General features: G+C 43.7%; 1 protein-coding gene across 3 annotated transcripts in view; it reads left to right on the top strand.

Moving 5' to 3' along the window:
• Positions 1 to 11,332, top strand: part of LOC128407635 (ketosamine-3-kinase-like) — a 32,329-nt gene extending 20,997 nt beyond the window's left edge. The window contains exons 1-6 of one of the 3 annotated variants that reach the window (XM_053376221.1): positions 2,932 to 3,078; positions 4,301 to 4,452; positions 7,203 to 7,294; positions 8,167 to 8,249; positions 8,918 to 9,040; positions 9,737 to 11,332. In XM_053376221.1, coding sequence (XP_053232196.1) covers positions 4,310 to 4,452; positions 7,203 to 7,294; positions 8,167 to 8,249; positions 8,918 to 9,040; positions 9,737 to 10,075 — 780 coding nt within the window. In that variant the 5' untranslated portion in view covers positions 2,932 to 3,078; positions 4,301 to 4,309 and the 3' untranslated portion in view covers positions 10,076 to 11,332. Of the gene's footprint in view, positions 1 to 2,931; positions 3,192 to 4,300; positions 4,453 to 7,202; positions 7,295 to 8,166; positions 8,250 to 8,917; positions 9,041 to 9,736 lie in introns of those variants that run through there. The other 2 variants (XM_053376219.1, XM_053376220.1) reach the window with 2 other exon arrangements.
• Positions 11,333 to 13,960: the final 2,628 nt, after the last annotated feature.

The following is a 13,960-nucleotide window of genomic DNA, read 5'->3' as shown; positions in this document are numbered from 1 at the left end:
TCACAAGTTTAAAGGAAACAGCTGCTATTTTTTGGTACCCTGTTATTGTGCACATGCTGTACAGTACATACATAATTACATGGATAACACAGGTACCAACCTGCTTCCAAGGTGCTTAAATCTAAAATAGAAAGTATGAAAACTGAGGACTGAGAGAGAGAAATGTGTTGGCAAATGTTGCATGTACCTAAAACTGGGTTGCAGTTGGGAATGTATATTAAAAGGATAAATCAAAGGCCACATGGAAGATAAGATCTAAGAAAGATTAGAAGGAATGGACAACTGGCATATGTATTCACCCTATGTTGTGGGGGCAGCAAGGAAGAATAGACATATAATTGAAAGAAGCATGAGACCTTTGGTTGGATGAGATTGGTGGAGTTGGAGAAGCAGAGGTCATAGGTGGAGATTTAAGGAAATGCCAGGGTCAAGAGCTTGGTGTGGTCAAAGTGGTGGGTAGATTTTCAAGTTAAGAACAGGGCGCACATAGCAGATAAGTGTGAGAAGTCAGAAGTGGTTTGAAGAGGCTGTTTAATACAATACATTTGGAAGTTGAATTTTGGATAGAGGTAAGAACCGAAGAATGAAAGAGGAAGGCTAGAGAAGAGAAACTGGCAATAGTAAGGGCATGAAGTAAATGACGCCTGCTTCTTGGGAGAAAAGCAATGACAAACCTAGACAGCATCCTAAAAAGCAGAGACATCACCTTGCCAACAAAGGTCCGTATAGTTAAAGCTATGGTTTTCCCAGTAGTGATGTATGGAAGTGAAAGCTGAACCATAAAGAAGGCTGATTGCCGAAGAATTGATGCTTTTGAATTATGGTGCTGGAGGAGACTCTTGAGAGTCCCATGGACTGCAAGAAGATCAAACCTATCCATTCTTAAGGAAATCAGCCCTGAGTGCTCACTGGAAGGACAGATCGTGAAGCTGAGGCTCCAATACTTTGGTCACCTCATGAGAAGAGAAGACTCCCTGGAAAAGACGTTGATGTTGGGAAAGATTGAGGGCACAAGGAGAAGGGGACGATAGAGGACGAGATGGTTGGGCAGTGTTCTCGAAGCTACCAGCATGAGTTTGACGAAACTGCAGGAGGCAGTGGAAGACAGGAGTGCCTGGCGTGCTCTGGTCCATGGGGTCACAAAGAGTCGGACACGACCAAACGACTAAGCAACAACAACAACAAAGAAGTAATCTAGCATGAGCTAGAGGGGACCGAAGAGAATGGGCGTATTTATAAAAGAGAAGCAGCAAGACTTGGCAATGGGACAAATGTTAAGAGCAAAGGAAAAGAAAAAATAACCTATGAAGCTAGGCTGTGTCCCTTATCAGTAAGGTAAATAGTGCTGTCAACAGGCATGAGAGGGACTGAGGAGAAGACTTGGAAAGAAAGATCCACATCCAGACAGATAAGAATAACATGAAGGCACAAAATACAAACAGTATTTTTTTTTGTTATTGTCATGCTTTTTCGTTTCGCAAGACTATCTTTTCTCAGAAACTAGCTGAGTCACTGATCTTTAACATCTCATTGGTCGGAAGAATGATTTATACATTACTAAAGGGTATGTCACTGTACAATTTAGAAAGGAGATGGGGGATTTTATGTTTGAATGCTCTCTGTGCACAGGAAACTAGCATGTTTGGGAGATGGCTTGTAAAAATGCTTGCATCCTTCCTGAACTAACCTTCAACCTACCCAGAGACATGAACATGCACTTATAGTGGTGCTTCCAGTAGAAAAAGATAAGAGATATTTTCCATTTATACATCTAAACCTAGCAAATGAAAGGCAGCACATACCAATTACCTTCTCTTTTCTGGTAGATATTGTCAGCCAGTACACAGCTGCTGTCCTTTTTTATTTTGGTATGTATGTATTAACTGATGACTCACCAAATAATTTCAGCCCAGGAAGCCAGCTGCTCTACAGAAATAAACCTTAATTAAACAGAAAGTTGACCACTAGGGATGTCCCTGGAATGTCACTGTGTCCTAGAAAGACATCCTCATTAGGGTAGAAAAAAGACAGGGTTGGACTGTATTCCAAATATTAGTCTGAAGCTCAACACAGCAATGAATAATGTTGTGTGTATGTGTGTATTTAAGTGTAAGGCAGAGGAGTTAGAATGTTGGGCTTAATAGGCTTGCCATATTTCAAGAAGTAAAAATCCAGACACCCCTAGACACTCCAGGACAAACCGCCGCCTTCCAGAAATCCCCCCCAATATCACTACATCCCTATATCCCAGACATATAGCAGCCCTAAGGCTTGACAAATACCCCCTGCTAGCAGAGAGCAGGCCACACAGCATCTCTTAACTCACTGGCAAGCCAATGGGTACACAACAGCATCTAGGAGGGCTACCTGTGCAAGTTTGCAACTGTACTGAATCACCATTTTGGTTCAAATTTGGCCTACAACTCCATTTTCCCAATTGGCCTGCAACTCCATTTCCCCCCAAACCAACTCCTAGAGTCCAAGGTCCCTTGTCCCCCCCTCAATAAAATATTTGAGCCCCACATCTGCTCATGAGCATTGCTATGCATTTGGTGTGCATGTGCTGTGACTTGTGATCCATTATGCAGGGCGAGGCTTACCTGCCCCTCCCCAAATATTTTATTCAAGATGGCACTCCTGAGTCCATTTAACGGTGGGTTTGACTGAGGCACACATACATATGACCTTTCAATTAAAATAAAATATATATATATATACATGCGCTTTATAGTTCTACATATTCATCCAGCACAAGTGCGGAGATAAGCGCAGACCTCAAATAGCAACCAAGCCACTCCTTTAAAATACGGCCTCCCCACACGACACGCGTGAACCAGAAGAGGAGGAAAAGGTCACTGCTCGCGTTTCCCTCAAAGGCAGTGACCCGCCCTTTCGCAGGCGCCGCCCTGCCAAGTGGCGCGCTCTCCCGCCATTTCAGCGGGCGGCGAAGAGCACGGAGGCCCCCGGAGGGGGCGGGGCCTGCGGTTCGGCGGGAGGGGCGAGCTGCCTCTTAGCGTCCGGCCTCTTTCTCCCCGGGGCTCTGCGGTGGGATGGAGGAGGCTCTGCGGCGCGAGCTGGGCACTTCGGCGCTCCGGCCTACGGGCCACTCGGGGGGCGGCTGCATTAGCCACGGCGAGAGTTACCACACCGACCACGGGCGTGTCTTCGTGAAAAGCAACTCCCGCGCAGAGGTGGGGGGAAAGAACCGGAGGGGAAAAGCACCGGCGGGTAGTACTCCCGGTGGGGAAGGCGGGTGTGGGCGATGGGGGAGTGAAGTGCAAAGGGTCGAATAAAAGCCGTGCTGCAAGAAGGCGAATTGCTGTTTACTCCCCTTTGTTGAATAGCACTCCCATGTTGTTTGCTTTTTTTTTGCAAAGTGGCCTGACATACGCTCAAATGCACAGAGCGAGCTCGTAATCCGTCACAGTGGCGCGACGACGAGGCTATGTCAATGGTTTACTTCTCCTGCCCTGCGGGCAGCTCTTTAAAAGCAATGGTGTCGCGGCCGAAAGAAAGTGCCTGCGGACGAGCCAGAGTTGTGGTGCCCCTGGCTGCGTGTTCGTTGGCGGACTTGCTAAAGTCGGAGCTGGAGAGGGGCTTCCTCGCCATCCATCTCGTGGGCCCCGCCACTGCAGCGAAGTGGAGGTTTACTTTTGAGGAAGTGTCTAACACAGGCATCCCCAAACTAGGCCCTTCAGATGTTTTGGGACTACAATTCCCATCATCCCTGACCACTGGTCCTGTTAGCTAGGAATGATGGGAGTTGTAGTTCCAAATCATCTGGGGGGCCAAGTTTGGGGATGCCTGGTCTAACAGGACATCTTGGCAGGGCTTTAATCTGAGCCAGGGCCTTAGGAGCCCATTTAAAAAGCTACGGTTTTGTCCACAACACAAAACATGTGAAAAAGTAAATGAGAGTGCCTGTGAATGCATGCAGGGTGCCTTGTTTTCGCTAGGAAACTAGCTTGTGTAAGTAACAGGATTTGTGCTAGGCATTCTTTTTATGCAGTCTCTCCTCTTAGAAAATGGCCACTTGTGAGGCATGATTGGCAGAGGTTTTGATAGCTAGTGTTAATGAAGGAATGAGCAGACATGGCTTGGCAGTTTGCTACATAATAGCTGCTGTGTTGTGAATTGTTCTGATTCAGTGCTGAAAGGGCAGATGTGACCAGAAAGGGGCAAATGTGCTGTGTATGCAGGCTCCTAAGATTATTATTTTTCTTTTAAATCTGACATGTGCTGGAAAGTTTTGTATGTGAAAGTGTTTACAGAAGCTCCCACCCCCTATTTTATCTGACAGGCAAGGAGAATGTTTGATGGAGAAATGGCAAGTTTAACAGCTATCCTGCAAACGAAGACTGTGAAAGTTCCTAAACCTATAAAAGTTATCGATCTGCCAGCCGGTGGTACTCTGTTTGTGATGGAGCATTTGGATATGAGGGGTTTGAACAGGTAATCTGTCTCAATTTCTTGCTGCGATTTACTTGCATACTGTATTTGAGAAGGAAAATCAGTATCATGTAAACCACCTTGAAGAAAACAAGTTAACACAAATTAATCAGATTTACTATTCATTTATGCAATGATGTGAACTAAAGTTGGGTAGCATCTTGGCCCATAAGTGTTTTATGAAGACTTCTGAAGAAGAGAAAGAGGACCCAAGTGTTTATTCAAAAATGTTAAATTTATTATTGCTTTGCTTCCGTGTGAGCTGCAACCAGCATGCTGCCATGTATTCTAAATGAGGGTTGGGGTACCTCCTTCAGCCTGATGGCTGCATTCCATTGTACTCAATCTTCCAGAGGTTGAATGCCAGTGGTGACCAGGCTCAGAAACAAAAGTAGTAGAAGAAGAGGAGTTTAGATTTGATATCCTGCTTTATCACTACCCGAAGGAGTCTCAAAGCGGCTAACCTTCTCCTTTCCCTTCCTCCCCCACAACAAACACTCTGTGAGGTGAGTGGGGCTGAGAGACTTCAAAGAAGTGTGACTGGCCCAAGGTCACCTAGCTGTTGCATGTGGAGGAGCGGAGACGCAAACCCGGTTCACCAGATTACAACTCTACCGCTCTTAACCACTATACCACACTGGGTAGAACCATGGACCTGACGTTTAGATTTATGGCGTAGGCTATGTGCTTTCCATGCAAAACTCAGACCATTTCTCACCCCTCCATTTTTCCAGGTGGACAAGGGGCCTTATCACAGTTCAAGGACTTTGCAGCAAGGCAAAAGCACATTAGAGTGTGGAGCAGGCCCCGTGATGGTTGTGGACTGGGAAGGTGCATGACAGGAGAGTCCAAATAGGGCCAAACAGAAAAGCCTGGAGAGCTGTATTCTGCTCTAAATAATGAAGCTATAACTTTGTCTGAGATACCTTGATCTTACTGAACTTCCTTTATGAACTTTGGTTCATAACATTTTCCAAGTTACTGTGTTTCCTCTTTAATATACCGTATTTTTCGCACTATAGGACGCACTTTTCCCCCTCCAAAAATGAAGGGGAAATGTGTGTGCGTCCTATGGTGCGAATGCAGGCTTTCGCTGAAGCCTGGAGAGCCCCACCGCCAGCCCCACAAGCTCGGGGGACAGCGGGGAGGCGGAACGCCGCCATCCCGCTGTCCCCCGACTTGGCTAGAAGGCTGGCGGGGGGAGAAGCCTGCTCCTCCCCGTCGCCAGCCCCGCAAACTCGGGGACAGTGGGAGAGGCGCAGCGCGCCCTTCCCGCTGTCCCCCGACTTGGCTAGAAGGCTGGCGGGGGGGAGAAGCCTGCTCCTCCCCGTCGCCAGCCCCGCAAACTCGGGGGACAGCGGGAGAGGCGCAGCGCGCCCTTCCCGCTGTCCCCCGACTTGGCTAGAAGGCTGGCGGGGGGGAGAATCCTGCTCCTCCCCGTCGCCAGCCCCGCAAACTCGGGAGACAGCGGGAGAGGCGCAGCGCGCCCTTCCTGCTGTCCCCCGACTTGGCTAGAAGGCTGGCGACGGGGAGAAGCCTGCTCCTCCCCGTCGCCAGCCCCGCAAACTTGGGAGACAGCGGGAGAGGCGCAGCGCGCCCTTCCTGCTGTTCCCTGACTTGGCTAGAAGGCTGGCGGGGGGGAGAAGCCTGCTCCTCCCCGTCGCCAGCCCCGCAAACTCGGGGGACAGCGGGAGAGGCGCAGCGCGCCATCCCGCTGTCTCCCGACATGGTTTGGAGGCTGGCGGAGGGCTTCCTCCTCCCCCAGCCCCGCAAGCTCCCAGAGCGATGCCAAAGCTGCGCGCAGCTTCGGCATGGCTCTGGGTCCCGTTCTGGGGGAGGGGGAAGCTCGGGCTTCCCCCGCCCCAGCCCCGCGCCTGGCGGGGGGGGGGGAAATAAATTTCTTCCCCTTTATTTCCCCCCCCCCAAATCTAGGTGTGTCCTATGGACCGGTGCGTCCTATAGTGCGAAAAATACGGTATTTGGTGAGATTTCAATGTTAATTTATTAATTAATTATGTATGCATTTACTTCTGTATAGGATCTTACTGACTTTGAATGCATAGATTTACGGTCATGGTGTGCCAAAGTGTGCCATTATAATTTTCTTGGGAACTTTCCCAATAGGTGATTCTGCTGGACTGCTGGTAACAGCTTGACAGTCTTTTAATCATTTTATTTTGGAATGGAAACTCAGAGTTGATGCAATAAATCAATTTTTACTGTAATCAAACAAATCAGTTTGGTTAGAAATTTATCAGTTTGGATATAGAACCCATATTACTTCAAAGACACACACTCAAAGCCAAATTGCACCTAAATCCTCCAGATCAGCTTGTCACCACAGCTGGACCAAAATTCCTCCTCTATTGTTGGCTGAGTTTCCAACAGGTCAAAAGTTTATGCTAATTGATGCAACACATATTTCTTCTTTCAAGAACTCCAAACCTGGAGTTTTCATTGTCACTTGCCCAAAGTCCAAGGTAACTTAACAGGCCGCTGTATGATAAACAACCCCATATTTGGGCTTCCAGCACATGCAACACTGAGGCTTAGTGTTATAAAGGATCATAGTTTCTTGAATGCATGCAGTGAATGTGTTGAGGTGCTGGATGAGACAACCTCCTTTCTGTCCTTTAGAGATAGGTACCTCTTAAATTGGGGTTGGATAAAACATGTGCCCTCCCAGATGCTGTTTCATGGTGAAACCATCAAATTTTTGTTGCTTTGTAAATGTATCTTTTTAACACCACTAGACATGCAGAAAAACTTGGAACACAGTTGGCTGATCTTCATCTTCACAATCAAAAGCTTGGGGAGAAGCTGAAGAAAGATGCAAACACTGTTGGTAAAGTACCCAGCTGTCCATGACTTGCCAATGCCCCCAGCTCTTTTGCTCTAACTCTATAGCAGAACCCCTTAAAACTCTTCATTGCATGCATAAAGAGATATTAAAATGCCAATAAGCTGGGGCAAGTCAGCCCTCCCTGAAAATTGCTCCCTGTGAAGTTGTTACAGTAAGTGTCACACTTTTAAACAACAAAAATAGGTGCTGCTACTGCGTACCCTTGAGTATCCCTTGGGGGGGAAATCACTGGGTAGCTGCATTTGGCCCCCAGGCTTGAGGTTTCTCACCCCTGATTCAGATCATGATTTTGTCTCCAGTAGTAGCAACTGCATACTTCTCAGAATCTTACTTAATTCGTTGTAGCTGAAAACTGAAAACAGAGAAACTTAGTAAGAGCTATGTGTTTTAAAGGTTTTTAAGATTTGGGGGAGCAACCTTTATGGTACTCATGCTAGTAGCAGCTGAGACCTGCGGGTATAGGGTGGTATATAAATTAAATAATAATAATAATTAATAATAATAATAAAACAGTGGTACCTTGGGTTACAGATGCTTCAGGTTACAGACTCTGCTAATCCAGAAATAGTACCTCTGGTTAAGAACTTTGCTTCAGGATGAGAACAGAAATTACACGGGGGCAGCTGGAAGCCCCATTAGCTAAAGTGGTACCTCAGGTTAAGAACAGTTTCAGGTTAAGAACGGATCTCCAGAACGAATTAAGTTTTTAACCCAAGGTACCACTGTAATAATAATTAATACAAGCAATTCTATTTAGAATGGAGGTTTTTAAATGATAGCATAATAAAGTTTCCTATTTTTGGAAAGTTATTCTGTTCAGAACAGACAATCACCACTTCTCTCTGTTTTAATAGGTAAAGGTGAAGAACAAACTGGGGTCCAGTTTGTGGATAAATTTGGGTTCCACACTGTTACATGTTGTGGCTATCTTCCACAGGTATGATCTGGACTAATGGCTCTTCCACACTGAGGAAATCATTTAGTTTTTTGTTTACTTCTAATTTTCCTTTAATTGGGAAAGGCTGAATGTTTGAATAGGAGGACTTTTAAATATTAATTCAGAGAACTGTAACTAGGTATGAAGATTCCAGGGCTACTGTCATAACTTTTGGTATTAGTAACCAATCTTCACCTTCCAGCTAACACAACAGTAGATGTTGGTGTTTACAGCTGCACCAGTGAATGCCCCTGAAAACAACTGCTGTGCCTTACTGCTGTGCCTTATGCAGCGTCAAGAGTTTGTGTTAGCAGTAGCTAATAGGTAATTAACACAGCAAGAGTCGTCTTTTTATGAGCCCGGCCTTGGCTGGGGAGGGCAGGCTTTAAATAAAAATTATAATTATAATTATTATTATTATATATAAAAGTATATAATTTCATATTTTTGTAAAGTGTGTAAAAGTCTGAAAGTCTCATCCACAAACCATTTAAATCTGTTTCAGCACTAGAGAAGTAAATAGGTCTAGATGAGCCTCCATACAAATGGTATGGCTTAATTGGTTTATGAATTGCTTGTCTTATTTCCATTTTTCATCAGAGGGCCTTTTTCAAGGCAGCTTCTCATAGAGGCAAACTGGCTGAATTTTTGACTACTTGCTTGTTTAGGTGAATGACTGGCAACAGGATTGGGTGACTTTCTTTGCCAGGCAACGAATTCAACCTCAGATGGACATGATTGAGAAGAACTCTGGAGACAGGGAAGCAAGAGAACTTTGGGCAAAACTCCAGGTAACGATGTCCCGTGGGGACCATAGAGGGAATTGTCACATTCGTAGAAGTGGGGTTGTTCTCATTGTGTAGAGTTTCTGTAATACCTACACTGTCTGTGCAAATGTCATGATCCTCTTCTCCCCAGAACCTAATAAACTAGTGGAAAAGAGTCTTTTCACCCACATCTCTCTGAGGTCTCTACTAATTGTGGAAGAGCAATATTGTAGCAGCATTAAAGAGCCCTCACGTGAAAAAGACCAAATAATATTTTAAGGGAGAAGAGGAGCTATTTGAATATACAATAGTACATTTTAAAAACAATTAAAGACTAAAATAAGCATTCTATTAATTGAAATAAACACTGATATGTGGCTATATAATGTGAGAAGGAATGTCTGAGAATTTTTAAAAAATTAAATACAAAAGGCTTAAAAATCTTCTTTAAGCCTTTTGATAAAGTAGTACCTCAGATATCTGGTTTAAATGCTAACAAGAATCTGGAAAATCTTGTTACTTAATTTTTGAATGTGATGTGCCCCCTACTGTTCATGTTACTTTAATTCGAATCCCATGCACCTAGGTTGTCCACACCCTAGGTTTGTCTCTTTTTCTCTATATAGTATCAGGATTTGATTTGTCTACTGCTTAAAGCCAAAAATTAGAACACCCCGCCCGCTTACAATTAACTTTAGCAACTCCTGCTTTCTTTTTCAGCTGAAGATGCCCAGTTTGTTTGGCGATATGGAAATAGTTCCTGCTCTTCTACATGGGGATCTGTGGGGAGGAAATGTAGCTGAAGAGGACTCTGGGCCAGTTATCTTTGACCCTGCAGCTTTCTATGGTCACTCTGAGTATGAGTTAGCAATTGCTGGGATGTTTGGTGGCTTCAGTGGTTCATTTTATTCTGCCTACCACAGCAAAATCCCCAAAGCACCAGGGTTTGATAAACGGCTCAAGCTGTACCAGCTATTTCACTATATGAACCATTGGAATCATTTTGGTGGAGGGTACAGAGGTTCATCTATCAATATAATGAGGAATTTGGTCAACTGAATTCATACCTGTAGCTTTTATTTCCCTGTTTTGGAAAATATATACACATATACACACACCATGGGGTTTCAGCTGTGCTAATGTGTATATGCTGTAATAGAACCTGAGCTTGCACCCTCTTTCCACAGCTAAAGGCCAAGTCATCTTGTGCCCTAGGTTTGGTGTCCTATTCTTGCAGTTTATCAGAGAGCTGCCCAAGGAGGAAACAAACCTTTGATTTGCACAAAAGAGGTTTTGTTTTGAGGTGGTTCCATAGATCCAGGGGGAAATTCCTGCTGTGCAAATAGTTTGGAATAAATTTTTAATGCCAAAGAGAGGGAGAAATCCAAGCAGGGCATTAGAACAGGTAACAACCTGCTAGCTATGTTCATACATATACATTCAAAAGAAAATTTACAGTCTTAGTGAATGGAAAGATTTTTCTTGTCATCCTACTTAGCTTTCAACCTAGTATTTTGATGACAGATACCAAAGGAATATAGCAGTTGTGTTCTAAATAGAACTAGAATTGGAAATAGATTTGGAAGCATATATTGAGTCTCTGGGGACTTCATTCCATGTGGGAAGATAGAGGGTTGCAGTCTAGGTGCGGTCCCCCGTCCCCCCCGTTAGCATTGCAATTTTGTCTTAGTACATCTGTAGCAATTGGACTGAACAGTCTGTATGGACCACAGTTTATGGTAACCTGCTTCCTTGCCATTAAGTTTCATCTATCAGCCTCCAGCTATAATCCATTGCTAGCCAGCATGATCTTGCCTCCCTGAATAGTCTGCTGACTTATAATGCGTTTCCAGTCCCTGGTGAACTAGCTGTGCGTTTATAGGCATATATAGCTGTCTCAAACTTAGTTTCTTATGGCAGCTTGCTAGACTCTCTGCCTTTTAATTCATTCCTTAAGAGTTTCCTATGCTCCTCCTGACAATTGGTAAAATGAAGTGAAATGCCTTCTGGCATATAGTATGCAGTAAAAATGCATTCTCATTAAAGTGTTTCCCCTTACCCAATGGTTTGGGAATGTGACACACACTTTGAGGAAGGCATCATAACACTTAGGCTGTTCTCCATTTTAGGACCACATTTTCGTGTAGGATTGCCAACTCCTTTTCCAAAAAGGCTCTCATGATTTAAGTGTAAAATGACAGGCAAAAAGATGGTGCGTCTTTCCTCAGTGCAGCATCTTCCTGCTGGGAAAAGATTGCTTGTTGATCTTTTACGTGTCCTACAGTTGTTAAGGCACAAGAACCTAGCCAGAAAAAATTCTACTAATTCTAACCAAAATGCTGTTGCAGAACATCCTCCTTAATGTAATATTGCAGTAAAATTCTGTCTTACGCGGGTCAGTTTTTTCACCAGCCTGACAGTGACTTACCACGCCTAACTGATATTAAAGAGTTTACTTCTAGCATTAATTCTCTGTCCAGGTGGCAGCTGCCCTCTTGTTGGTTGTGTGATGCAGGGTTAAATTGGAAGCAGAGGAAGAGGCATATGTAAAAGTAGCATGCATAAGTTACTTTATTTTATTCTAGTACTCTTCTTGTTTGGTGGTTTGGACTGGTACACGTTCACTGCAGGTATTGTCACAGTTCCTTTCTGGTTCATTGCTCGTACTCATGCTGAATACATTGCCTGGATTCTTACTGGAAGTTCCTTAACATTGCATTTGGAAAATCGGTTCCCTCTTGTGGCCATTATGCATGTCAGTTTCCTGTTCTCCTTACATAATTATTCAGTTACAGCATTTTGTGAATTCTGCAAACTGATCCAGAGCTCCTGGGATATGTCTAGTAATAATGGGATTAGGATGGAATTATACATATGAACAAACACTATGCCTAATATTACCAGGTGAGAGAGGCAATATTCTTAGAATGCATGCTCATGTCAAACACTGAATTCTTTCTGTTGGCTTTTATTTAACATTTCTCTACAGTGTTTCCTGATATTTTTCAATTGGTTTTACACTAAAAACAAACAGATATAAACTTATTTATTAATTTCAGCTGTGTGTGTGTGTGCTACTTTTACTTTTACTAATAGTATCCGTGGCTGTTCTGGGTTTAAAGCAAAGCATTGCTCATGAGTGTAATTGGTAATCTTTCTGGATTGTGTTGAATAAAATATTTTCCAGACAGATTAGTTTTCTTTGGATTTTTATTTATTGTTTTCTATCTGTAATGGTAAACACAAAGTTAATCAATGTTTCTGCAATTGGCTTGTTAAGCCACAAAGTAATTCATTGCCACATTGTAGGTTTCTTGCCCCTCTTCTGTTTCCTTTAAAAACTCAGCTTCCCCTGACCCATTTGCTGGACTTTGCTGCTACTTTCTGTACCAAAGTCTTCTTAGAAGAAGCTTCCTGTACCTGTCAATGTTCTCTATATGTGGCCTAGATTACAAACAATGATACCTTCCCTTCAAAACCTTTCAAGCATCTCTGCTTGTAAATATTGTGAAACAATTAAGAACCAATAGAATAGAAAAGTTCTGCAAATTTTGAAAAAACAGTTTCTGCTTGTACAGTGTTAACCAAGATGGCACAGTCACATAACAGTAAAACAATAGCACTGAATTTCTCTTTGATAATCTTGACAAATTTGGCTTTTCCTCCTACACCACCTGTCTTTTTCCTTTTCTGATTTGGGAAATGAGTGACAATAGCTTATAATCCAATACACACACAGGTACTACTACTATCCGTGTGTTTATGAAATGCAGGTTCCTAAATACCTGTTAGTGCAGTGAGTTGTAAGTTGCTTTGACTGCTTTCAAGGGACTAGACCAGGGTAGTTTATGTGGTGCCTTCCGGATGTTATTTGACTCTGCTTCATCAGTGCCAAACAGCTTAGCAAATTTTTAGGGATGATGGGAGGTAGTGAAGCATTTGAAGGGCAATACATTGGCTATACCTGGACTAGACTGTACCACTGAAGTATTTCACAAGCAGATGCCATTGAATTTTGGTGTGTCTTTTAAATTGAACAGGCCTTCTGTGCTGTTATTAAAATGTTAGAGCATCTGCAGCAGCCCAACCATAGCCTTCATCTGCTCCAGCTGCAACAAAATATGTATCTCCCGTATCTGTCTCTACAGGTACAGGAGACCCTATAAACCTTCCAACAGTTTGACTTTTACCTGCAAATACGCAACTGTCTCCTGATACAGATGGATGCCATCCACCCCCAAACGCCCTTCCCACTTTGAGCTATGACTAAATGGGCAGCTGTTCCCAAATCAGTCAGAATCTTGCTATGTAAATTGGGAGTTATCCCCATTAATAGGGTCTGTATAGAGGTCTTTTGTACTGGTGAGGGTGCCGAGTTTGGAAATCAATAAATAACGAAATTTGTTTACATAAACACTGTTCCACACGGGATAGTAACCTCCTTTCATATTGCAAATCCGCCAGCAAGGGGTTTAGCTATATTGGGGTTGTATTGTTTTCACAATTTTTCCCTAACAAAATACAACTATTTACGAAGCCGGTTTTGACATTAGGAAATACAGCTTCAGTATTTCCCAGGTGTGAAGAAACTTTTTTTCCTTCGTAAAAAGGAATACAAAATAGGGAGAAAAAACTTGATTATGTGAAGTGGGACATGTCCCACTCATACGGAGAGAAAATGATTAGACTGCTACAGTTTCTGGCTTTATACCAAACACCCCATTGGCCATAATTCTCAACGCGCAGGATGCGATGCGCACCCCGGAAGTTAGAGCGGAAATAGTTAAAATGCAGACCGGAAACGCAATAAGGATCGCGGTGTCGCGCCAGGAGAAAAATCCCATCGTCTCGATGGTTTCTTGTCTGTCAAGATATACGAAGTCTCTATGGCCAAGGCTCCGTCACATGAAACGAGGAAATCGGGTTACAGTTAGTTTCCTACTG

This window comes from Podarcis raffonei, chromosome 2 (genome assembly GCF_027172205.1).
Source record: "Podarcis raffonei isolate rPodRaf1 chromosome 2, rPodRaf1.pri, whole genome shotgun sequence".
Taxonomy (NCBI): domain Eukaryota; kingdom Metazoa; phylum Chordata; class Lepidosauria; order Squamata; family Lacertidae; genus Podarcis; species Podarcis raffonei.
This window is presented reverse-complemented; position numbering and strand designations above follow the sequence as displayed.